The sequence below is a fragment of the Bos indicus genome, chromosome 25 (genome assembly GCF_029378745.1).
Source record: "Bos indicus isolate NIAB-ARS_2022 breed Sahiwal x Tharparkar chromosome 25, NIAB-ARS_B.indTharparkar_mat_pri_1.0, whole genome shotgun sequence".
NCBI lineage: Eukaryota > Metazoa > Chordata > Mammalia > Artiodactyla > Bovidae > Bos > Bos indicus.
Window position 1 is genome coordinate 43,023,950 of NC_091784.1, and position 24,735 is coordinate 43,048,684.

At 61.5% G+C, this 24,735-nt stretch overlaps 1 protein-coding gene across 2 annotated transcripts in view; it reads left to right on the plus strand.

The window, feature by feature from the left end:
• The window catches only part of PRKAR1B (protein kinase cAMP-dependent type I regulatory subunit beta), a 74,055-nt gene that overhangs the window by 11,184 nt on the left and 38,136 nt on the right, over positions 1-24,735 (plus strand). For both annotated transcript variants that reach the window (XM_070780370.1, XM_070780371.1), the window contains exons 3-4: positions 2,929-3,099; positions 5,842-5,933. In XM_070780370.1, the coding sequence (XP_070636471.1) occupies positions 2,929-3,099; positions 5,842-5,933 (263 nt within the window). The remainder of the gene's footprint in view (positions 1-2,928; positions 3,100-5,841; positions 5,934-24,735) is intronic.

A 24,735-nucleotide genomic window follows, 5' to 3' on the forward strand; every position in this document is an offset into this window, starting at 1 on the left:
TCTGGCGTGGCAGAGCCCTGGGGGACCATAGCTCCCGGGAACACCCCTGGGTCCTCTTAACCCCCCTGAAGCGGCTCCATGCTTGGAACCACCAGTATCCTGCTTCATTTGACTCTTTGCTGCCAAAGATGGAAAAATCATCTCTGTGCCCAGCCGGAGCTGCTCACAGGTCCAAGAAAGTGAGGGCTGGCCCTCAGCTTCCTGGAAGAAAAGCGGCTTCTCGCGGCTCCCACGGGGAGCCCCGCGTCCTGGCCGTGACCGTGGACCTGAGTCAGCCTCTGTCCACAGTGTTGTGGGCCACCCCCAAGGCCAGGTCGCTCATTATCTCAAATCAGTGTGTCCCAAACCCATTCAGGTTAACCAGATCGAAACCAAACAAACACACAGAAAGTGGCAAGGGTGCCTGGGGATTGCACGGCTGCTGGGAGCGTGGAACGGGGCGCCTGGTGGACACAGCTTAGAGGTTCTTCACTGAGCTAAGTGTGACGCCCCGGGGTGTCCCCAGGAATGGCACACAGCACTGAGACACACACCCACACACTCAACATCCACGGTGGTTGAGGGGTGGACCCAGCCTGTGTCAACCAGCCATGAACGGGCCGTCCAGATGTGATAGGATGGAGTCTGACTCAGCCACGGAAAGGAGGGGCGAGCTGGCACCTCAGCAACACACGCACCTTGGAGACCATCGGAGAGGGAGGGGCCTGGCACGCACCATGGGACTGCTCCTGTGAAACGCCCAGAAGGGGCACGTCCGTGGGCATGGCAGGTGGGCTGGTGGGGGCCAGGCCTGGTGGAGGGCGCAGGGGCTGCCGGGTGTCTGGCGGTGATGAGATGCCTGGCTCCAGGTGCCAGTGATGGTTGTGTAACGTTACGAATGCACTGAAGACCACAGAACCGCACACTTTAAGATGATGGGCTGTTAATTTTATGTTGTTCGAGTTTCACTTCAATGAAGGAAAAGGCCCCTCCTTTGCTCAATCACTTCTCCGGCCCCTTGCTTCTGCGGGAAGCCCCGGGGGCATTTCCTCCTGGCCTGCTCCCGCCTCTCTGCCCCGGGTCACCACCACCACGGAGCCCGGTCACTTCTGCGTGGCCTAACTCTGTGGACCTCCTGCGGTGGCCAGGGGCCTCTGCTGGCTCCTCTCTTCTGGATGCTGGCAGAGCCTGGAGTCACTGTAGACGGTCTACACTGCAGTGTGGGGGCCTTTCCACGGTGTCGCTTCAGTATCCCACTGACTCACTTCTGCCTGTAGTACTGTTTTCTCTTTTCGGCCACGTGGCTTGTGGGATCTTGGTCCCCCCAACCAGGGATCAAACCCGGGCCCTCATCAGTGGGAGCGTGGGGGCCTAACCACTGGACCCCAGGGAATTCCCTTGTTCTTGTCTTCAATAATTTCTAAGAGCAAAGGCCCAGAGTGTCTCACTTGAGATGCAGCTGACATTTCTAGTCAAAATTCATGGTTTATAGGAACAGTCGGTTTCATTTGTAATGATTTCTGTAAAAGTGGGACAGCCTTACCGACAGTTTTTTAAATTCATCTTTGCTGCTGTGTGTGGGCTCTCCCTCGTTGGGGTGTGGGGGCTGCTCTCCAGCTGTGGCTTCTCTACTGAGCACGGGCTCAGTAGCTGCGGTGCATGGGTTTAGTTCCCTCGAGGCACATGGGATCGTCCCAGGCCAGGGATTGAACCCATGTCCCCTGCGTTGGCAGGTGGGTTCTTCACCACTGGACCACCAGGGAGGCCCTTCCCGACAATCTTAATGTTGAGTAGGAAAATGACATTTCCCTGGTGGCTCCGTGGTAAAGAATCTGCCTGCCAATGCAGGAAACTTGGGTTTGATCCCTGGGTTGGAACGATCCCCTGGAGAAGGAAATGGCAACCCACTCCGGTTTTCTTGCCTGGGAGATCCCATGGACAGAGGAGCCTGGCGGGCTGCAGCCTGAGTCGCACATGACTGGCGACTAAAGAGCGGCAGCACACTCTAGTGTGTTGACATTCATCTCTCACCCAGTGAACTGCAAACGGCACATAACCCAGGGACTCCTGGCACCAGGGAGAGATTGATGCCAGTCTCAGGGAGGATGGGATGGCTGTCGTCATGGTAACAGAAAAGCGGCAAGGCGTGACCTTGGAAGGCAGTTCTGGAGCCGTCGGTGGTGGCTGGTGTGTCCATGGCTGCCCTTCGGGGAACCCCTCTCTCCCACGAGGCACGGGGCTGCTGCTCAGCCTTGCAGACGCTGGGTTTTGGATGAACACCATTTACGGTAGCATGAGTAAAGCATCTGTCCTGCTTTGGCTGTCCTCTGGGTCTCTGTAGATGCAGAGCTTGTATGGAGTCAGTCATGCTGCTCAGCCTGTGCTGCTGTGACTGCCCTGGGCCATGTGCTGGGAAGCCCCATCTCCATCTGGGGACTCACTGGTCACCAGGTTGCTCTGGGGCTGAGAGGCTGCGGGGTCGGCCACGGGAGACCTCCACGTCCCTTTGCACGTTTTGGATTTGGGGCCCTCTGTGTGTAAACCTAGTTTTTAAAAAGCAGTGGCTTTTGGGTCTGTCTCCCTGTTATGCACCCAACTCCCATCTCCTGCGCCTCAGGGAGCAGAGCGCGGGCACTGCTGCCCTCAAGGTGAAGCCTGGGGCCTGGGGGCGCCCCACGTGCTTGCTGGGGGCTTGGGTTGACTCGAATTTGGTTCCAGGACACGTTGCTCAAAGTGTGAATGAGCAGACAGCCTCCCGGAGCCAGGGTGCTATGGCTGCCAGAGCTGTGGGCTGGGAGTCCGGGCCGGGGCGGGGTCCGGGACAGGAGCCCGGCCAGGGTGTGCTGGGTCCCCTGCCTTCCCGGGACCCCATGGCCTCCTGGACGACTCTGGGGTTCTGCCAGGACGGCCTCTCCTCTCACCCCTCCCCGTTGCCCCCCTGCCCCCCAGGAAGAAAACAGACAGATCCTGGCTCAGCAGAAGTCTGCCTCGCAGTCGGACTTGCAGGATGAGGATGTGTCTCCGTTGCCGCCCAATCCCGTGGTGAAGGCCCGGCACCGGCGCGGGGGTGTGAGCGCAGAGGTGTACACGGAGGAGGATGCGGTGTCCTACGTGCGGAAGGTGGGCCCGGCCCGGCCCGCACCCTGCTCCGCCCCGCCCACACCCTGGCCCAGGCCGCGCCCCGCCCGCACCCAGCCCCCGCCCCACCCCCGCCGCTCCCCGCCCCACCCCCGCCCACGCTGCACCCACGCCCACCTCCCCCCACCCCCTCCACGCCGCGCCCCGCCCCACCCCCGGCCCGCGCCCCGCCCCAGCCCACGCCGCGCCCCGCCCCCGCCCGCCCCCGCCCGCCCCCGCCCACACCCCTGCGCACGCCGAGCCCCGCCCACGCCCCGCCCCGCCCACACCACCGCCCCACCCCCGCCCACGCCCCGCCCCACCCCACCCACGCCGCGCCCCCGCCCCACCCCCGCCCGCTCCCCGGCCCACGCCCCGCCCCAGCCCACGCCGCGCCCTGCCCCCGCCCGCACCCTGCCCACGCCCGATACTCCGCTGACCTCCCTGCTTCCGGGGGGGTCCTTGTGGTCCAGGCTGGCCTGAGCCTGGCGCTGCACTTACCTGAGCTCCCATGGGGCCCCTGCCGCCCGCGGTTCTTGACGCCAATAGGCTGGGGACAGGGTGGGTCACCCAGGTTGTGGGGTGTAGGGGGAGGAACCCCGGGTCTGTGGCCACGGTTTCCTGGCTTCCTGGCTTCATCCTGGAGGCTAGACCCCGACCTCGGAGCCTTCTGGAGGGAGCCCGCCCCCCCTGGCCATCAACCCCCCTTCCTCACCAGCGGAGCAGGGCTCCCCTTTGCCTTGTCAGGGGCCTGCCTGGTGAGCCAGTGCTGGTGGCCACGTGACACCCAAGGCCCCCTCGGACCTGTCAGTCCATCTTATGCATTTCTACAGCCAGCTTTGCTTTAAAAAATTTTTTAAAATAGTTTATGGCCATTAAAATTTTTTTTAAAATTATAGGAAAATATGAGTAACATAAGGTGTACTGCCTGTGTCTGTTTTGGCCGCTATAACAAGAGACTGGGGGCTTACACAGCAGACATGTACTGTCACAACTTGGGGGCTCAGGGTCCCAGACCAAGGTGCCGGCAGGCCACCCTGGTGAGGACCCTCTTCCCGTGTCCCCAGACAGTCGTCACCTTCGCACGTGTTCTCACGTGTTGGCGGGGAGTGTGTGGAGTGAGCTCTCGGGGTCTCGACTTACAAGGGCACTGATCACATCCTGGGGGCCCTGCCCCCACGACCTCTCCCAAAGCCCCATCACCGAACCCCGTAACCCAGGGACCGTCCCTAGGCCGTGGTCCTTGGGCTTCGACATAGGAATCTGGGGACAGAGTGGCCGCAGCACTTCAGCCACCATCATGCCACAGTCACCACCATCTCCAGGATGTTTGCATCTCACAAAACTGAACCCCTGTCCACACGAGACCACCCCACCCCCCAGCCCTCCCCTATGATCAGGGCGTGAAACCCGTGCAAGTGCAGTTGAGAAGCCCACCAGGACACTTCACTCTCGTGGCCTTTCTCCTAAAGCCCAGGACTCCTGTCTAATGGGGAGTTCCCCAGACATACCCAGAGGGAGGGACGCTCTGCAGAGTAACTGGCCGGCCCTCCTCCAAGGAACTGTCCCCAACCAGAGGGGCTGAGAGGTGGTGAGGCCTGGTGTGGCCCAGGTGGGGTCTGAGGAGGGGGGACAGACGTGTGAGTTCAGTTCCTGGGAAGGGACCGGCCGGGTCCCAGGTGGTGGGGGGTGCTGCGGGGCAACCCCGGGTGTCACAGGAGGGGCGAGGTGCCTTCGGTGGTTGGGCCTGGGGCGGCTTTTCCAGAGGCTCCGTCCTGCCCCCCAGGGGTCTCTTTATAAAGGTTCCATGGTTTCAGGAGACATAGTGCGCCCACCTGGGGGTCCTGACGTCCCCCCTGCCCCAGCCTGGAAGAGACTGAAGGGCAGCTGAGCACGAGGCGGGGCCGTGTCGCGGCACAGTCAGCCTCCCCTCGGTGTCCTTTTTAAAGACAACGTTTCTTTATTGAGCTGCTTTGGGTTGTAGTTGCCACGCACGGACTCAGTAGCTGTGACATCAGGATTCAGCTGCTCCTTGGCTTGTGGGATGTTAATCCCCCGACCAGGGGTCAAACCCACTTCCCCTGCATTGTGAGGCGGGTTCTTAACAATTGGACCGTCGGGGAAGTTCCCCTTGGTGTCTTTTAAGGGAAGAACCTTGGCGTTGGAGATGCTGGTGCTGGTCATCAACGGGACACATCGTGAGCTCCGCGGGCTGGTCCTGGAGGGCGTGGGGATGGGTTTTTACTCACATTTTGGCCAACTGGGTCCAGACCCCCACCCGGCCCCTCCATCACCACCTGGAAGTGTGGAGCCAGTCTTGGATCAAGTTATCTTTTGTTCCCCCAGTTTTCAAATATTTCAGTAAGTACTTATTACCTGAAAAAAAGCCAAAGAAATAAAGAAAACTTAAAAAGGCATCATAATCCAGGGGCCTGGAGGTCTGTAGTGTCTTTTAGAGGCTCTGACGGCTGCCAGCGCCTGTCCACCAAGACCCTGAGTTCACAGTCTTAGGCCAACTTTGAGTCGCTCTCAGCCCCTTGTCTCTTCTTTACTTTTTAAATTTCAAAAAGTTGTGACACTCAGCTAGCATTTCAAGTTTTCTGTCCACCATCACTGGTAGACACATTTTGAAGGCTGGGCAGCAGCATTTCTCGGGGTCTAGCGGGTACCCAGAGGCTGGCAGATTCAGGCCCTGGGCTCGGCCCTGGGATGCTGCCCGTCTGACTTCACCTGGCCTCCCCGCAGGTCATCCCCAAGGACTACAAGACCATGACGGCGCTGGCCAAGGCCATCTCCAAGAACGTGCTCTTCTCTCACCTGGACGACAACGAGCGGAGGTAGGAGTTGGGGGTGCTGGCGGGACGCCAGTTTTGGGAGCACAGGCTCACGGGTGGGGATGGCCTCCAGAAACGAAGCGCCGTTTGCACCTGGGCTGCCTCCCAAATCTGGGTCAGGATCGGAAGTGGCTGCAGGCCAGCCTTGTCACAGAAAGACACCTCGTCTGCTTGCGGAGGCCAAACACACTGCCTCCTGGGGCCGCGGGCGGAAGCACGTCTGTGCATGCGGCACGGGGTCCTGAGAGGGTGTGACTGAGCTGGGAGAGGGGCAGCACTGGCGGGAAGGGCCTCGGGGACGGACGTGGGGCAAGGGTGCGGGTGACCCCAGGGGGCGGACGTGGGGCGAGGGTGCGGGTGACCCAGGGGGTGGGTGTGGGGTACAGGTGACCCAGGGAGTGGGTGTGGGGGTGTGGGTGACCCAGGGGGTGGGTGTGGGGTGCGGGTGACCCCAGGTGGTGGGTGTGGGGCTGCGGGTGACCCAGGGGGTGGGTGTGGGGGTGTGGGTGACCCAGGGGGTGGATATTGGGGTACAGGTGACCCCAGGGGGTGGGTGTGGGGGTACAGGTGACCCCAGGGGGTGGGTGTGGGGTGCGGGTGACCCCAGGTGGTGGGTGTGGGGCTGTGGGTGACCCCAGGTGGTGGGTGTGGGGGTGCGGGTGACCCAGGGGTTGGGTGTGGGGGTACAGGTGACCCCAGGGGGTGGGTGTGGGGGTGTGGGTGACCCAGGGGGTGGGTGTGGGGGTACAGGTGACCCCAGGAGGTGGGTGTGGGGGTGTGGGTGACCCCGGGGGGTGGGTGTGGGGGTGTGGGTGACCCAGGGGGTGGGTGTGGGGGTGCGGATGACCCAGGGGGTGGGTGTGGGGGTACAGGTGACCCCAGGGGGTGGGTGTGGGGGTGTGGGTGACCCCAGGGGGTCGGTGTGGGGTACAGGTGACTCCAGGGGGTGGGTGTGGGGGTGCGGGTGACCCAGGGGGTGGGTGTGGGGTGCGGGTGACCCCAGGGGGTGGGTGTGGGGGTACAGGTGACCCCAGGGGGTGGGTGTGGTCCACGAGTCCTGACGGCGCTGGGGTGCTTTGCTTGAGAATTGAGACCAGGTAAGCGAGTGAGTAAGTGAGTAAGTGAGTGAGTAAGTAAGTAAGTGAGTGAGTAAGTAAGTAAGTAAGTGAAGTTGCTCAGTTGTGTCTGACTCTTTGCGACCCGGTGGACTGTAGCTTACCAGGTTTCTCCGTCCATGGGATTCTCCAGGCAAGAATACTGGAGTGGGTTACCATTTCATTCTCCAGGGAATCTTCCCGACCCAGGGATCGAACCCAGGTCTCCCGCACTGGGGGCAGATGCTTTAACCTCTGAGCCACCAGGGAAGACGTAAATAGTAGGGAAAGCTGGGACGTTTTTCACCCTGCCACCCGGGTGAGAGGGTCCCTGGGGTATTGGGCGCAATCCTTCAGGGTTGACTCCGTGCACACAGCTGACCCTGTGCAGAGTGGAAGGACGCCCCGGCAGAGCCTCACACCCACGAGGAGAGCAGCATCTGCCCGCACAGCTTCTGCTAGGCGTGCTCCGGGGGCCGTGTCACGTGGCTGCTTTCCTTCCCTGGCTCCTGCATTTTTTAGGACATGCAGAAGACCTCTTTGTTTTTTTAATAATGACAGCTTTTGAAAAACTGATTTTATTTGTTCATCTTTGGTTGCACTGGGTCTTCGTGCTGTGCACAGGTTTTCCTGTAGTTGCGCAGAGCGGGGGTCCTCGGGGTGGAGCGTCTGGGCTTCTCACTGCTGTGGCTCTCCCTGGTGCGGAGCTTGGGGTCTATGTCCATGGGTCAGTTGTCCGTGGAACGTGGACTCTTCCCAGACCAGGGACTGAACCCCTGTCCCCTGCATCGGCAGGCGGATGCTTATCCACCGTGGCACCAGGGAAATCCTAAGAAGGCCTCTTTGCAACCCCTCCCCACAGTGACTGCCTGCTGCAGCCTGGGGTGGTCCCTGCAGGCCACTGCCCGTGTGCGCGTTGTGTGGAGCCGGACGGGACACACGGATGCTCTGTGGCGCGGGCCGGGGCTCCCCTGTGAGCCGTCTGGCTGTGGGCCTGCTGCTCCACTGAGGGGTGGGCTGGTGTGTCTGCCACTGCCCGCACCAAGGTCGCTGGGACTTCTCTCCGAGTTAAGGGCCTCGGTGGAGACCGAGGTCGCTGGGCCATCGCTCCTGCGTCAGGGGTGGAGCCTGAGGAGTGGTCTTCTGCAGGGTCAGCTCCCAGACGAGTGTGGCGGCACTGGCCAGGTGCCAGGCTGGGTTTTCAGGCTTGTGGTACGTTGTGCTGGCTGGTCGCCCAGGAAGGCGGTGGGGGTGTCCAGGAGACCTGAGTTTGGGGTTGGTCCCTCCTGTTCCCCAGCATGGGGACGAGGCTGCTTCCCAGGGCGGGTGGGAGGTTGGCATTGGAGAGGCTCGGTCTTCAGACGCCCGTGGGGCCAGTCCCCCCTCCCGGGACTGCCCGCCCCACTCAGTCCTGCCTGGAGTCGTGGGCTGCCCTCTCACTCTGCTCTGCGGCTCCTAGCAGACCCGTGGAAGGTGGATGCGGGGTGGACCTCACAGTCAACCCCAAACCCCCTCTCTCTCCGCTGAGTAGCCTTCCCAGTGCCAGCATCCCGGGTGCGATGACCTGATACCACGTTTGAGATGGGAGGGCGTCATTTCTCTGATAACTGCTGACACCTGGGCTCAGTTCACCGGCTTCCCTGGAAGCTGCTGAGCAGGTCTGCAGCCTGGAACAGGTCTTCTGCCCAGAACAGAAGGGTTTGGGCTCAGAATTGCAAGGCTTCTCTGCAGGTCCTGCCCTTTCACAGCCCTGCCAGCCCAAGGCAGCGGCTGGTGCAGCAAAGCCTTAAGCTTAGGGCCGAGGCAGTTGAGCGGGACTCCTTCTCCCGGCGGTTTCTGGCAGCGTATGTCTGGGAAGCATCTGGGTGGGGGGGGTCCTTTGCCCTTGACCCTAAATTTCCAGAGCCGCGAGTCTCCCTCTGCCTCTGACTTTTCTGTGTCTGAGAGCCAGGTGGACAAGAAGTGGAGGAAGCAGATGGTTGGATTAAAATTCCTCTTTGCGAGGCTGGCTTGGAAAGAAAGCTTTCCACAGGGTGTGTCTGCTTCAGATCTTTTGTTTTGCTCAGAGGAAAACTCACTTTCCAGATCGGAGCCCGCATGGGCCCCCGTTTCTGGCCACGGCCTCAAGGAGATGAGTCGACAGCTCAGGAAGCGGGTCCAGGGGGCGTGGGTGGGAAAGGTCCATTTCCTGACCTTCCCTGTGATGGCTCCTCGTGCAGTGCCCCAGCGTCTTTGCTCTTCCCAGCTTGGTGGACGTGGGGCTTCACGGCTCCGTCTCTGCTTGCCTGTGGCCTGGCACATGCCACCTGTACCCTGAAGTTCGTGGAGCGTCTGGCGAGCCCTGATGAGCAGGCGGCCTGCTGCTCCCTCTTCTTCCCTGGGGGGAGAGCCACTGGCACATCCCTGAAGGCAGATCCTGGGGGGATGCTGCTGCTCCGCAGCCCTCCCGCTGACCTCAGAGGTGACACAGGCCACCCCATGGTCGTGGGCTGGGCGTCGTGGCTCCCACCGGCGATTCCAGCTTGTGTGGAGGTCCACCCGCGGGGAGAGCAGGGGAGGCTGTGTGCAGGCTTTGGTCTAAGAGAAGGAGGGTGTCTCTTGGTCAAACCACAGCACCCGCCAGAGCTGGGTCCCGGCGCACGCCTCGGGGGCTCCGCAGCCCGCGTCCCACCCTCTCCTGGTTGACGGGTCACAGGGTCACGCACCTGTGATGAGAGGAAGGTGTTGGCCCAGGCGCTGCCCTGTGATCGGGGGGGCCTGCTGTCCTGGGGCCCTGGGGGTGCAGGGAGCTGGCCGCGCCCTGCTAGGTCTTGGGAGCACCAGAAAGAACCAGGGAGCCCCGTGTGCTTGTGCTGGGGGCAGGGGTCTGGCTGCGGCCTCTGTGCATTGGGCCCTGGGTGGGGGCCTCCTCATCCCTGGAGCCCCCAGACGGGCAGATGAGCCTCTGACCGCGGGCGGCTGCGCTGGCGGCAGGGTGTGCTCTCTGCAGCTCTCATCACGGCGGCCCCCGCCTGTGCCCCGCCACGCGGCCGTCTGTCCCCGCCCACCCGCGCACCTCTGCAGCTTGTTTGTCTGTACACTGGCCCGGCCCCGGGTGATGGGAAAAACACGCGCGGCCACGCTGCGAGGCGGTGCAGCTCCGGGCGGGCTCTGCTTCTCTGCCCCCCGCCCCCCAGCCTGGCTCCAGCTCGGGCTTTGCACTGCCTCCCAGTCAGGCGACCTTAAAAGACAAAACTGGAAAACAACGCTAGCGTCTCGGAGGAGGCAGGACCTCGTCTGAGAAGCTGCTTGACGGCTTTAACATGCGAGGCCAGGCTCTGGGCCGAGGACGCCTCCAGGCAGCACATCCGGGCTGCGTGGCCCAGCGCGTGGGTCTGTGTTCTGTGGGGGCTGGGCCCAGGGCTCTGGCGCCCATGTCCCTAGGTGCTCCGAGCCAGACGGCAGGTGGCAGGCCTCGTGGGCGCATCTTTTAAGGGCCGCGCCGGCAGTGATATGGGCCCTGGGGACGGCAAGCAGGCTGCCCACGGCCCCCCACGACCCCACGCCCCCCCATGCCCCCACGCCCCCCATGGCTCCCCACGCCCCACAACCCCATGGCCCCCACAACCCCCCACCCCCCCATGGCCCCCCACGGCCTGGCGGGGTGATTCGGGCCGTGGGTGCAGTGAGACCACCGGGCTGACCTGCTTCCTGCCGTGACCGCACTGCCGGCCCCTGAGCCTTCTGCTGGCCTCGTCCGTGGTCTCCCTTGCCCGGCGCCGTCGTGACAGCTGCTGGAGTCCGATGGCGAGAGGTCTCCAGGATGCGGCCGACGGGTCTGCGCACACCTGCCAGGCCACTGTTGATGTCCCCTGACGGTCGCCCCCTAATGTGATTTGAAGTGCCAGCAAGCCATGGGTCCCCAAGGCCCAGAGAAGTGGGAAGTAGGACCATCTGTCTGGAAAGGAGGGGCCCTGCGGGGTGTGCCTGCTGGGGAGCTGGCCCCGGCGCCCCCACAGTGACGACGGGATCCCTGGACTTAGGGACCCCGGGGGCCCTGGCTCCACTCCTGAGCCCTGTCACTGCACAGGGAGCACCTGAGCCGGCTGTGGGGTCGCCGGCTGCCCGGGGCCCGTCCCGCCTCTGCAGGCGCAGACTGCCTGCCCGTTTGTCAGGTGGGTGCGGCCACACGGCCCTGTCCGCGTCCCTGAGGCGAGGGTCCCCGAGCGCATGAGGCCCTCTGAGGCCACATCCGCCCACCCCCACAGCAGCCCCCCAGAGCCCTGCGCCTGGAGGGGAGGGCAGCTCCTGTCCCCCGGGCCTGGCCCACCCCCTGCCCCCCGCTCCCCGGCCCTGCCGGCTCGGCCTTGCCATGTCCACAGACGTGGGTCCACAGTCAAGCTGCAAGGAACCCAGGACGTTACCGGGCAGGAAGACCCCAGGGCGCCAAAGAGTTAAAGCCTCCGTTTCCGACGGCGTGAAAATCAGGGGCCAGCAGCTGGTGGACACGGTGCGCATCCCCACAGCTGTTCCCGGAGTCACAGCATCTCTTTGTTTGCCCGACTCTTAGCAACTGTTGCTTTTTCTGAAGGACACGTGTGAACCAGCTGTCCCCTCCCAAGATGCAGCCAGGCGAGGTAGCCTAGATCCTCAGTGGGGCAAGAGGAAAGCGCGGCTTGTCCAGGGGATGGGGGCTGCCGGCTGTTCCCAGCCTCGCCCTCGAGTGCCGTGAAGGGGCCCCACCCAAAGGCGGCTGGTTGAGCGCAGACGGCACACGGCACGCGGCCGGGCCCGTGGGCGGGACCCACGTCACAGCCAGGGCTGCACACGGTGGCCGCAGAGCAGGCCTAGGGGCGACCCTGGGAGCCCCTCAGGGGATCGGCTGGGCCCCCAGCTCAGCCTCTCGAGGTGGTGGGGGGTGGGGCCGCAAGCCCCATGCCGGGACCTTAGTGTGGCGGGGGTGCCTCCTGCAAGGGCTCTGGAGGGGTCTCCTATGGAGTGTTTGCGGGACCCCTGAGGGGCCCCCAGAGCCAAGGGCTCTGCAAAGGGTTTGGTGTCTTGGGTCCCTGCGAGGGGGATGTGGCTGGTGTTGACCCTGCGTCCGCCAGACCTTCATTCGCGCCACCCTCTGGTACCTGCCACCCCGATTCCGTCCAGGTCTCATGGTGACCCTGTGCGTGTTGATTTGAAGCAGCCGGCACGTGGTCCTTACTTGGCCAGGCCAGGGTCCGGCTGGCCCACAGGGCTGTTCCCCGCTCCCCACTGGGGACCCCCAATGTGGCCACATGCAAGTCCAGGGGGGCCGCTTGGGGGAGGAGCCCAGGGAGGTAGCAGGGCCTGTGTGGGCTGTGAGCCCCGGCCCCTGAGCTCCTGGCCCAGACACGTGGTGATGCTCAGGGCTGCTCTGCCATCCGGAGGCGGCTAAGACCTCCGGCAGCAGGGGTGGGGAGCACGGCTGGGCCCGGTGACCTTGGATTTCTCCTGGCCTTGTTGTTTGCCGGCCAGCGACGTAATCTCTGGAGCTTCAGGAATGTTCTGCCAGCCCTTGAAGGCAGGAAAGCCTTGGTCGCGAGGCAGGAGCTCACTCCCACGCACCCATCCGTCCATCAGGTGTCTGGTGCTGTCCTAGGGTGGTGAGCAGGCGGCAGGGGAGAAGGGTGCTCGGGAGATGCGCCTGAGTGGGGTGGGAGTGGTCTCTGCAGGGCCCAGTGGCCGGTGGGGGGCTCTTGGAGGACGGGCTGTGTAACCCAGACCTGGAAAGTGCACGGGCCAGAGGTACGGTCAGGGCCATGGTCCTGGCCCGCTGGCCCCTGTGCGAGCCTCCTGGGACTGCTCAGACACAGTGTTGGTCTCTGGCTTCGAGCTCTGGGGCTGGCCTGCCGGGGGGCCAGTGTCTCCCTCTCCTCCTCAAGATCAGCCTCTGTCATTCGGGGGCAGGGGACGCCTAGCTCCCAACCCGGGTTTCCCCTGACTCCACTGTGCCTCGGGGCCTTGGGCTGCCGAACATCGGGACAAGCAGGTTGCTTGTAATGAGGCGCTGTGAACCAGCATCGTCCCGATATTTTAAATGCTGCATTTCGGAAACAGTTCTATCTTTTCAATGTAATATTTATCATAATCTAATGTATTTATTTTTAATCAGCTCCGTACCAATAATTAAAAAAAAAAAACCCTCAATCTTGAAGGAGGATTCTAATACTTAAAGTCTTGGAGTCACGTGTTTCTCCCAGGATAGCATGTCAGGGAGGTCGATGAAACATCTTTAAACGTAGATGTTTTTACACTAAGGCAAGCCACAGGGAAAAGAGTAGAAATGTCCATTCAAGAGGAGGAGCAGTGCAGCTCCAGCCAAGACGGCTTTTCACGTCTGTCTCCTGTTTAGAGAGCTGGCGGGTGTGCAGTCTGCGTGGAACACCAGGCTCCCCCAGAGACACGGAACCAGGAGGACACAGACGCGTCCGAGGACGCTTATGCTGGGGGCTCTTGGGGTCGTGGAGGCTGGGCAGCTCCGTGTGCCGTTGTCTACCCGTGGAGTGCAGGGAGCCGGTCCGAGGCTCGAGAGCCAGGAGGCAGGGGTCCGAGGGCAGGAAGGTGGACGGCGGCTCGGGCGGAGCGCGGGTCTCCCATGGCCTGCGTCTCTCCTCTGCTGGGCCCACGAGGGGCAGCGCCGCCCTCCCTGGGGAGGCCCATCTCACGCTTTCTGGATTCAAACGCCCGTCTTGTCCCAGATGCGCCTAGAAATCGGCTCTCACAGTGGAGTGGGCGTCCCTTCGCCCAGACAAGACGGCACACTTGAAGCTACGGGTTTTTATTTCACGGTCTGTGCTTAAAAGAATGACACAGCAGTTTCAGCCGTTAGAGTAGGCCAGAAATTCTTCCCTGTGGAGACATTTGAAGTGTTTCCCATGTTTAAGGACAGCGTGTGCGGCTGCATTGAAGGACCTTATCGTTAGGGGACCGGGTTGGGGCCGCTGGGGTGGCTGGTCAGGTAGGCCGCCGGGGAGGACGGTGGACGGCTGCTGGAGGGCACAGTGGGCACGTCGGTGTGGCCCAGCTGGGCTGATGGACTGGGGAGCGGAGCGGGGGGGGCGGAGCGGGGGTGCGGAGCGGGGGACGGCTGCAGGCTCTGGGCTGGTGTGTTCTCCAGGGCACAGGTGCTGGTGGGCAGGTGGGATCTGGCCTCATGAGCTTGACTGGCCCTGCCTGCTGGGTGTCCGGGGGGAGCTGTCAGGAGACCGGGGCGGCCCTTCACCACAAGCTCATTTTCTCCCCTCATCTGTCCGGAAGCACTGGAACTATTCCTTTCACATTCCCGTGAGCTGGGCTCGTGGTAATGAAGGGTCCCTTCAGCCAGGTCTTGGGCCCCAGTCTTGTCTGTCCAGTGTGAACCTGGGCTCCACTGGCCCATTCTGTCCTTCCCTAGATGTGTGTCTGCTCGCAGATGGCCTGGTGCCTACCTGGAGTTGAGTCCGGAGTCTGGATTGGAGCCTGGATTGGCGGCGGGAGCAGGACTTAGAGCTTCCTTGTCAGATCAGGGCTCTCTTGGACTCCAGAGCCGTCGTCTCAGTCCGGTTGAGCATCTCCGCGCCCTGGTCCATCCCCCGCCTGCCCCCCTGGTCGGCCCCATGCGGACCCGAGGCCAATTGTGCTGGGTGACAGCGCCCAGGGCTGCTGGGTTGGGCAGGGGCTCACGGGCCTGTGAACACGCGTGTACGCGTCTGTGTACAAACACGTGTCCACCTTCTTGGGTAGACTCCTGACGGGGTGTCTGGGCCAGGCTGCTGCACTGGCCCTCTAGCTGTGGAGAGCGGGGCTTTCTCTGCTTCTGTCGTTCAGGCTTCTCACTGCGGTGATTCTTCCCTTTGCAGAGCATGAGCTGTCGGGCGCAGGGGCTTCAGTAGTCGCGGCCTGTGGGCTCAGCACCGGTGCTGCTCGGGCTCTAGAGCACAGGCTTGGTTGCTCCGATGTTTGTGGGATCTTCCTGGATCAGGGCTGGAACCTGTGTCCCCTGTGTTGGCAGGCAGAGTCTACCCCTGAGCCACCGGGGAAGCCCAACGAGTCTTTTAAAGTCCAGTTATCTGTCTTTTCTTTCAAGAATCGAGCTTCTGTTGTTTTCAATCTAAGAACTTTGCCTAAAGCACATTAACAAAGACTTACGTTTTCTTCTAAAAGTTTTGTCTTTTTAGCCCTCCCGTTGAGGCCTGTGACCCACTCTGAGTTACCGTGTGTGCCGTGAGGTCAGCGTCTGAGGCTGCGTGGTTGGTTATGTGGATGTCCGGGTGTCCAGCTCCACTCGCCAAAGAGACTGTTACTTCCTCATGGACATGTCTTGGCGCCTTGTTGATAATCAACTGGCCATCAGGGTGAGGGTTCATTTCTGGGCTCTGGGTTCTGTCCCACGATCCGTGTGCCGTGTCATCACACCAGCCCCACATTCTCGACGGGCATGGCTCCACAGTGAGTTTGGAAATCAGGTCATGTAAATCCTCTCACTTCATTCTTCCTTTGCAGAATCGTCTGGGCTATTTTAGGGCCTTTGCGTTTCCATATGAATTTTAGATAACTTTCTATTTTGAAAGTCCGCGTTGGATTTGTAGATTGGTTTGACACAGAACTGGCATCTTGTCGGCATTGAGGCTTCTCAGCGATGGACAGGAGCGTGTCTCCGGATCTGCACCTTCGTGGCAGGCTCCTGCAGTTCTTGGTGGACAAGCTCTCACTTCTCTTGGCAAACGGATCCTGCAGTGTTCATCCTTTTCCATGCTCTCACGAAGAAGACCGGGTTCCCAGTGGCGTGGACTGGCTGTGGAGGCCCGGGGGCTCCGGTGGGCAGTGGAGGCAGGCGGCAGGGCGGGGCTAGCCAGGAGGGGCCAGGGGTCCTGCCCCTGGACACCCCTGCGGCAGAGGGGCACAGAGGACTCTGGGCTTCAAGCCGGGGCTTGCCAGCCCTGAGCCCTGGGGGACAGCCTATTGGTCATAGCTCAGCGTGTGCCCCCCAAGGAGCAGGACAAGAGCTCCAGATGGTCTCTGTTATGTGAGCCGTGTTCTCCGACCTCTGCTGGTGCCTCTGGGACTATTTAGGGGAAGAGTTCCTTCGCGGCTAAGCACACAGGGGCTCTTTATCTGGGCGTAGGAGTGAAGTTTAAATGAAAGTGGGCCGCGCCAAGGAACTCAGGGCTTTCTGGAGATAACCGCCCCAAGGCTTTTATCCTGTGTCTGCTTGGGGCCTGTATGCACTTGGGTGCTTCCTGCGATGCAGGGTCAGCGGATACACTGTCTCCAGTGACCTTTTCCTCTGGAGGGGCCAGCATGAGGCACGTGGGATGAAGGACAAGCTGCCGATTCACGTCTAAACGAGGACTAGTATCCAGAACATGTAAAGACCTCTGTCGATTCAACAACACAAAAACCAAGGAGTCCAGTTAGAAATTGGACAGAGAGTCGAAGAGACGCTCGACCACAGAGGACCCTGGGATAGAGAACAAGCCCTGGGAGATGCCCAGCTCCTCGGGCAGCAGGGAAATGCAGAGCAAACCCCAGGGGACCGTCGGTCCACGCCCATCGGGACGGTCAGAGTGAAACCCGCCGGTGCGGACTCGGAGGAGCTGGGCCCTCGTCCGTTGCTGCTGGGAATGGCAGCCATAAGAGCCTGGAAAACATGAGTAGGTTCTTAGAAAACTAACCACGTAACTGCCGTGTGACCGGCAATTGCACTCTTGGGCATTTATCCCAGAGAGATGGAAAATTATGTTCACGTGAAAACCTGTACATTAACTTGTCATAGCAGCTTTCTTTGTAAAAGCCCGAAACTGGAAACAACCCAGGTATCCCTCAGCGGGCGAGTGGATAAATAAGCTTGGGCGCCGGGCCGTGGGAGAGCGGCCGGCCAGAAGAGGGGACGAGCTGCTCACACACACGGTGGGCGGGGTGAGCCTCCAGGGAGCTTGCTGAGGAGAGAAGCCGGCCCTCGAGCTTCCATCCTGCGGGACACCATTTAAGTGACATTCTCGCGGTGGCCCCCAGGGCTTAGGGGCTGGGTGGGGCCCCGGGGGTCTTCACGGCATCACCACTGGCACCCTGGGTGGCCCCCGAGATGCCCCCTTTGGGGAGGTGCTGACCACCACACGGGCGTCCCCGTGGCAGGGCCGGCCACCTGGGGTCACTGTGCTCCAGCGTCGGCGAGGGCGGGTGTCGGCTCAGCTTAGAACCTGCTGCAGGTGGGGTCGGGGGGCCAGCCGCAGACCCCCAGCCCCCCGGAGGAGCCTGGGCCTTGGTGAGCGTGCTGCCGCCCGCGGCTGGACGTGGCGCTCAGGGCCGGCGGGGCTGTGCCGCCTGCTGGGTCCGTTGCTGGCGCCTCCAGGTCTGTCTGTTGCCCCGTTTGCAGGTGATGGGATGAGGCCCAGCGGTTGGCTGGCCAGGCCCTTGGCTGGTCAGAGAGCCACGAGGTGCACCCTCTGCCTGGCCCCCAGGCCCGTCCGCCTTCCACCTTGCCTCGCTGTGCCCGGAAGACCGAGGGCCCTCCATTTCTGCTCGTCCTCTGTCCACCTGCTCCCAGGGTGCCTGCAGCCATCACGGGGTGGGGGAGAGGCTGTTTCTCTGAAGCTGTTCGTAGGACAGCATCCCGGGGGGTCCCAGCGCCCCAGGGAGCAGCCCACGGGGTCAGGGGGCAGGGGGCAGCGGGGTCGGGTCCTCAGTGTGGCAGCCCCTCTTGGGTCCCTGTTCTCTGAGGGTATTGGGGCCCCTGGTTTGTCCACACACGTCTGGCCAAGCACCTCCGTGGACCGTGGCCTCTGTGCACCACCTCCTCTGTGGGCTGTCCCCTCCGTGACTGTGGCCTCAGTGGTCTGTTGACAGCAGCCTCTGTGATCTGTGGACTGTGGCCTCTGTGACTGTCGTCTCTGTGGACTGTGGTCTCAGTGGTCTGTGGACTGTGGCCTCTGTGACTGTCATCTCTGTGGACTGTGGCCTCAGTGGTCTGTGGACAGCGGCCTCTGTGATCTGTGGACTGTGGCCTCTGTGACTGTCGTCTCTGTGGACTGTGGTCTCAGTGGTCTGTGGACAGTGGCCTCTGTGATCTGTGGACTGTGGCCTCTGTGACTGTCGTCTCTGTGGACTGTGGCCTCAGTGGTCTGTGGACCATGCCCTGTGTGACTGTCCCTTCTGTGGACTGTGGCCTCAGTGGTCTGTGGACAGCGGCCTCTGTGATCTGTGGACTGTGGCCTCTGTGACTGTCGCCTCTGTGGGCTGTCCCCTCCGTGACTGTGGCCTCAGTGGTCTGTGGACCGTGGCCTCAGTGGTCTGTGGACCGTGGCCTCTGTGATCTGTGGACTGTGGCCTCTGTGACTGTTGTCTCTGTGGACTGTGGCCTCAGTGGTCTGTGGACTGTGGCCTCTGTGACTGTCATCTCTGTGGACTGTGGCCTCAGTGGTCTGTGGACAGCGGCCTCTGTGATCTGTGGACCGTGGCCTCTGTGATCTGTGGACTGTGGCCTCTGTGGGCTGTCCCCTCCGTGACTGTGGCCTCAGTGGTCTGTGGACCGTGGCCTCTGTGGTCTGTGGACTGTGGCCTCTGTGACTGTCGTCTCTGTGGACTGTGGCCTCAGTGGTCTGTGGACCGTGGCCTCTGTGGACCGTCACCTCTGTGGACTGTCCCCTCTGTGGACTGTGACTCTGTGGTGGGAGTGAGAACGTCAGGGAGGAGGAAGCCTTTGAAACGGGAGGCAGAGGCCAGAAGCTGGCCGCTCTGCATGCTGTGTGCTGATGGCCTTGGAGCCTGGCCAGGGCGTGGGTGGAAATGGTGGGGCTTTGAGTGGGGTGACTCTGGTGTGGCCGCGCTTGGGGTGGGGAGAGGAGAGCCTCGGGGCCTGGGAGGGGCTGGGGTATCCTGTCCCTGCCCCGGGGCGCCTGCCTTGGGCTCCCTCCTTGCCTGCAGCCATCCAGAGGCCACAGGGACTTGTGGACAAAGCCCACGAGGGAGGACGGGCCCCACAGTGCCCAGGCGCAGATCTGTCCACTCAGGAAAGAGCACATTCAGGTCTCAGCGCAGCTTAGGAAGAACCACAGGCCATGGAACCCAGCACACGATCTCTGGCCATGGACCGTGGGGAATACAGAGCATGGAACCCAGCAGGTCTGCAGGTCTGTGGCTGTGACGGGCGGGGGCGTGGATGGCCAGACCCCGGGCCGGGTCAGCGGCACGCCTTGAGCCCTGCCCCTTGCGGACCCTCATCGCTTCTGGTTTCCTGGAGCCGCGTCCACCCTGCTCACCGTCCCTCCCCAGGCCCCCGGCTTGAGTCCACGCAGGTGTTTCATCCACTGCAGGTTTTATCCGACCGGCGCCCGAACAGCCGCTCTGTGGCCGTTGTTCCTCTTCGTGAAGCTCCTGCGTCCTCTGGTGCGACCGCGTCGTTTTTGTCATTTTCCTTGCTTTCTGGTACTTTGTGAGGTGGCCGGCTTGTCTCGTGTTTCCTTCCTCTTGGTGGGAGGCTCTGTTTAGAGACCATGTTCTGGGGGGAGTCACTGCTTTGTTCTGTCCTTGTTGCTGGGCTTTTTCTGCAGACAGAACCAGGACTGCTTTTAAGATAAAATATTTCATGCGTTCATGTTGATTCTTCCAATGTCAATTCAGGGCTACAGGGTGGCTTCCTTCCTTCCTTCCTTCCTGTTAAAGTAATGTGATTAATTTTGTCTTTATCTCTTTTCCCACATGCTGACTATCTCAGCTGTCCATGATACAAGCGAAGGAATTCTTTGTTTCATTTCACCACAGGGGTGCACACACACGCACACACCTGACCTTCGAATAACAACCAGTATGGTCAGCAGAAGCATCGAAGGTTTAATTCTGGCTCACTTTGCCCTGAGGCGTCTGCAGCTTGGAAGCTGGTGCTGTCAGTTGGGCACGCTTTTCACTTCCTTTTTTCTCTTTTCCTTGGATTTGTAAGTATTATTTTTCAAATCTCAGGCTTGCTTTTAGAACCATGTGAAATATTAACATAGTTCATGGTTTCAAGGTCGTCACCACCAGCATGGCGTGTCCTGGAGCCTCACTTACCTTATGTCCCCACCGGACACTCAGCTTCCTTCCTATGGCCTGAGGGGGTCTTTCCGCTCCGATTCGCCTGTGGCTGGAGCAGCAGACGAGTGGGCCAGTCGGTCCACATGCACAGGTTCACGCCCTCGCCCCTTGCTTACACACACGCCTTTCTGTCTGACATGTGTCCTGGAGCTCACGCTGCGGCTCTTTTTAGATGGTCTGGAAAGCTCTGGGTCTTGGGCCATCCCAGCGCTGTGTTGGTAGGTGGGGAGGGGGGTACGTAAATCTCCTCACATTGTCTCCTTGGTTGCGACTCGGCCCCTTTCATGGAGGAGAAAGCCGCCGGCCAGGCCTGGGGCGGGTGGGCATCAAGGCGGCACTGAGCGTGGCGCCAAGCCCAGGCCCGTGCCCCGGGGGGCCCACAGGGTCCAGCTTGAGATCCGCCCAGGGCCGACGCCTGTGGCTCCCAGCCTGATGGGGTGGCCGTGGCCCCCGATGGCCCCGGTCCTCATGGCGCTGCTGAGCGTGCCGAGGCGTGGCTGCTGGGCCGGGAGAGTCAGGCGAACCCAGCCCCGGCACTTTCACGGGAGAGCCAGCGTGACTCGGCCGTGCCCTGGGCCTTATTACCTTGTGGGAGAAAAGCAAGTGTGGGCGGACACGGTGAGATTCTGGCAGGGAAGGGGCCGGCGTGTCCCGGGCCTGACCTGGCGTGGACCGAGGTGGCTTCACCTTGAGCACCCGGCCCTTGGATCCCAGGGCCACTGGGGGCCTGGGGCTGTTGGCGCGGGTGGACACAGGTGTCCGTGATGGGCTTGAGCCGGGGCATGGAAACAGCCTCTCCGGGGTGCTGGGTGTGGGATGGGCGGCAGCCATAAGGCTGGGCCTCGTCTGCTGCCATGTCTCTGTGGGGCTGGCGCTGCCCACGCAGGGACAGGGTCTTGAGCGGCACCCGGAAGGAGAGGGGAGGGGACCTTTGCAAACGTGGGGCTCCAGGTGCGTCTGTGTGCTCACCTGCTCACTCGGTGGTCTGTGATGACGTCGTGCGTGGCAGGGCGCGTGCTGGCCGGGCCTGCGGCGGGTGCGGGCTGCTGCCTGACGAGGCCACTCTGGGGCTCCACCCTGTGCCAGCGGTCCCACATTCTCTGCCCCACGAGTGGCTCTCACTCTGCGGTTGTCCCTGGGATTGTCTCCGTTGGTGACAGAGCCTCCCTGCCCTTTCTGTGCTGGGCCCCGGGGCGTGTGTGGAGGGCACCCCAGCGAAGGGCAGGCCCATGCTTCTGTGGCTGTTGGGTGTGGTGCTGTCTTGGGTTCCACTGGCGCCATGACCGTCTGGGTTCTCTGCCCTCTCTGCCCTCCAGCCTCCAGCCCTGCAGGCTGCTCACCTGTGATTGCCAGCTTCACCCTCACTGTTCCTGCCCCACTGCCCCCTGGCCAGCCTGGCTAGGGGCGTCCGAGGTGCCTGCTGCAGGCCTGCGTCTGGTCTTTTGAGGCCGCGCCTGACTGGTTCAGCAGCCGTGGAAAGGACACGCGTCCCCCGCCCATGAGACCTGGGGGGTGTCCTGGAGCTGGCGGACTGCCATGGCCTCCCCCGCGCATGTGCTCAGAGCTGGTCTGGAGGCTGCAGTTGCCTGGGCCGCCCGGGTCTCGTGATTGATGCCCAGGCCTGCTGTATTAATAAGCGAGATGCCACTTATCCTGGAAAACATTTCCTATCTTGGGAGGTGAGGAGGAAGGAGGAGGGAGCCAGGACCCCGTGTTCCACGCCTGACCTTGGACGTGGCCTGCACGGGGTGGGGTCACAGGGACGGGCTTCATGGCTGCCAGGGTTCACACGGGGTCTCACCGGGGACGGAGCTTCGTGGGTGTCAGCGTTCATGTGGGGTCTCGTTGGGGACAGGGCTTCGTGGCTGTCAGTGTTCATGCAGGGTCTCGTTGGGGACGGGGGTTTGTGGCTGTCAGGGTCTACATGGAGTCTCACTGGGGATGGGGCTCGTGGCTGTCAGGGTTCACACGGGGTCTCATTGGGGATGGGGCTCCATGGCTGTCAGCGTTCATGCAGGGTCTTGTTAGGGACGGGGCTTTGTGGCTGTCAGGGTTCACACGGGGTCTCACTGGGGACAGAGCTCCGTGGCTGTCAGCGTTCATGCAGGGTCTTGTTAGGGACGGGGCTTCGTGGCTGTCAGGGTCCACGTGGAGTCTCACTGGGGATGGCGCTCGTGGCTGTCAGGGTTCACACGGGGTCTCACTGGGGACGGGGCTCCGTGGCTGTCAGCATTCTTGCAGGGTCTCGTTGGGAACGGGGCTCCGTGGCTGTCAGGGTCCACACGGGGTCTCACTGGGGACAGGGCTCCGTGGCTGTCAGCGTTCTTGCAGGGTCTCGTTGGGAACGGGGCTCCATGGCTGTCAGGGTTCACACGGGGTCTCACTGGGGACGGGGCTCCGTGGCTGTCAGCGTTCTTGCAGGGTCTCGTTGGGGATGGGGCTCGTGGCTGTCAGGGTTCACACGGGGTCTCACTGGGGACGGGGCTCTGTGGCTGTCAGTGTTCTTGCAGGGTCTCGTAGGGAAGGGGGCTCCGTGGCTGTCAGCGTTCATGTGGGGCCTCAGTGCACTGTGCTGACGGCATCCTGGAGCCCACGCTGACCTGGGGTTCCCAGGGCGCGGCGTCCGTGCAGGCCGGCTGGGCCCTCAGGAGTCATCCCGGGGAGGTGGGACCCCAGGGAGGTGATAGGAGGAGCCGGGGGTCCCTAGAGGTTGGTGCAGGGATGCTGGGGAGAAGCAGCGGAGGCTGCAGAGCTTGGGGCACCTCTGGGGTGCTCGGTGAGGACACCCCACTGTGTAGCTGAGGATTCTCAGCCTGCAGGGTGGCCATGCCTGGCTCTCTCCAGATGGTGGGGAGGCTGCGTGACCTCGGCCTGGGCCTCAGATGGGCCCCAGCGCCCTCCCGTGTGCGCCTCTCGCTGGTCTGGGGGCCGCTGCTTGCCTTGGGCCCTGCTGGATGACCGTTGGCTGCAGCTCTTCTGGAAAGAAATCCTCGAGGAAGTGTCTAGACCCCAAGCGTCGTGACGCCCAACGTGGCAGAGTGGGGCTTTGTAGAGGCGGAGCTGCATGCAGGGTTCCCCTGGGCCCAGGGGAACTGGGTTCTGAGCCACGTGTGGGGCTCCTCTGGGCCCTGGGTTCTGAACCACGTGTGGGGCTCCCCGGGTCCTGGGTTCTGAGTGAGGTGTGGGGCTCCTCTGAGCCCTGGGTTCTGAGCCGTGTGTGGGGCTCCCCGGGCCCTGGGTTCTGAGCCGTGTGCGGGGCTCCCCGGGCCCTGGGTTCTGAGCCGTGCAGAGGCGGTGGTGGTGTTTGCAGCCCTGCTCAGCTGCAGTGTGGGCGCAGGCCTGATGGGGCCTCCGCGCACCTTCCCTCCATCAGAACCATGGCTGCCACGGGGGTTCTGGCCGCTGGCTCCGGGGCCACGGGGGCCACAGCCCTAGGATGGCCGTCGGTCAGGAGGCAGGGGCCTTTCCGCGCGGTCTTTGCTGGGGGTGAGAGGGGAGGTGGCTTTCTCCCTCTGGCTCTGACCAGAGCTGTTGCCCGGGCCGGGGAGGGGGACCGCACGATGCTTGTTTAGTTTTTCAATTTTGTTCGTCAGTTTGGTAGTTCCTCATACAGATCTGGTATACATTTCGTTAGGGTTTCACCTCAGTGTTTTATTTTTGTGGCGTGCTAACGTAAATGGTGTGGTAATTTTTTTTCCATTTTAAATACTGGAAAGTGATTGCCTTTTGCACAGTAGCTTTGCATCCCACAGCCTTGTTGTAATGACATTAATTCCAAAGGTTTTGTTTTGTTGTTGGTTCTTCAAGATGTTTTTACATAGTCATATTTTCTGCAAACAGTTTTATTTCGTCCTTTCCAGTCTGTAGCTTTTTTTCTTCGCTGCACAACACCGCTTGCAGAATTTTAGTTCCCTGACCAGGGATTGAACCCAGGCCCCTGGCAGTGGAAGCCAGAGTCCTAACCACTGGCCTACCAGGGAATTCCCTCCAGTCTCTATAGCTTTTATTTCCTTTTCTTATCCATTATCTTATTGCATTAGCTAGGGATTTTCCAATGTGACGTTAATGAAGAGTAGTGAGGGAAATATATTTGGCCTGAGTCCCCACCTAGAGGGAAAGCATCCCGGTTTTCAGCACCAGGTGTGGTGTGAACTGTAGGGTCTCTGGAGCTCTTTGTTAAGTTGAGGGACATCTCCATATTCTTATTTTTCTGAGAGTATTTTTTTTTGAATCATGAATGGATATTCAGTTTTGTCAAATGCTCCTTATGCATTTCTTGATATGATTTTTCTTCTTTACCCCTGGTATGTGATGCATTACCTTTGATTTTTGAATACTGAGCCCACCTTGCATGCCTGGAATAAAGCCCACTTTTCTGTGGTGTATAAATGTTTTAATACAGGGTTGCGTTTGATTTCCTGTGTTTTGCTGAGCATTTTTACATCCACGTTCATGAGACAATGGTCTGTAATCTTCCTTTCTTGAAGCATCTTTGGTTTTGGTATGAGGGTAATTCTGGCCTCACAGAATGAGTTAGAAAGTGTTGCCTCTGCTTCTGTGTCTGGAAGAGACTGCAGAGAATGGGTGTAATTTCTAACTTAAAGGTTTGGTGGAATTCACTAGTGAGTCCGCCTGGGCCTGCTGCTTCCTGTCTG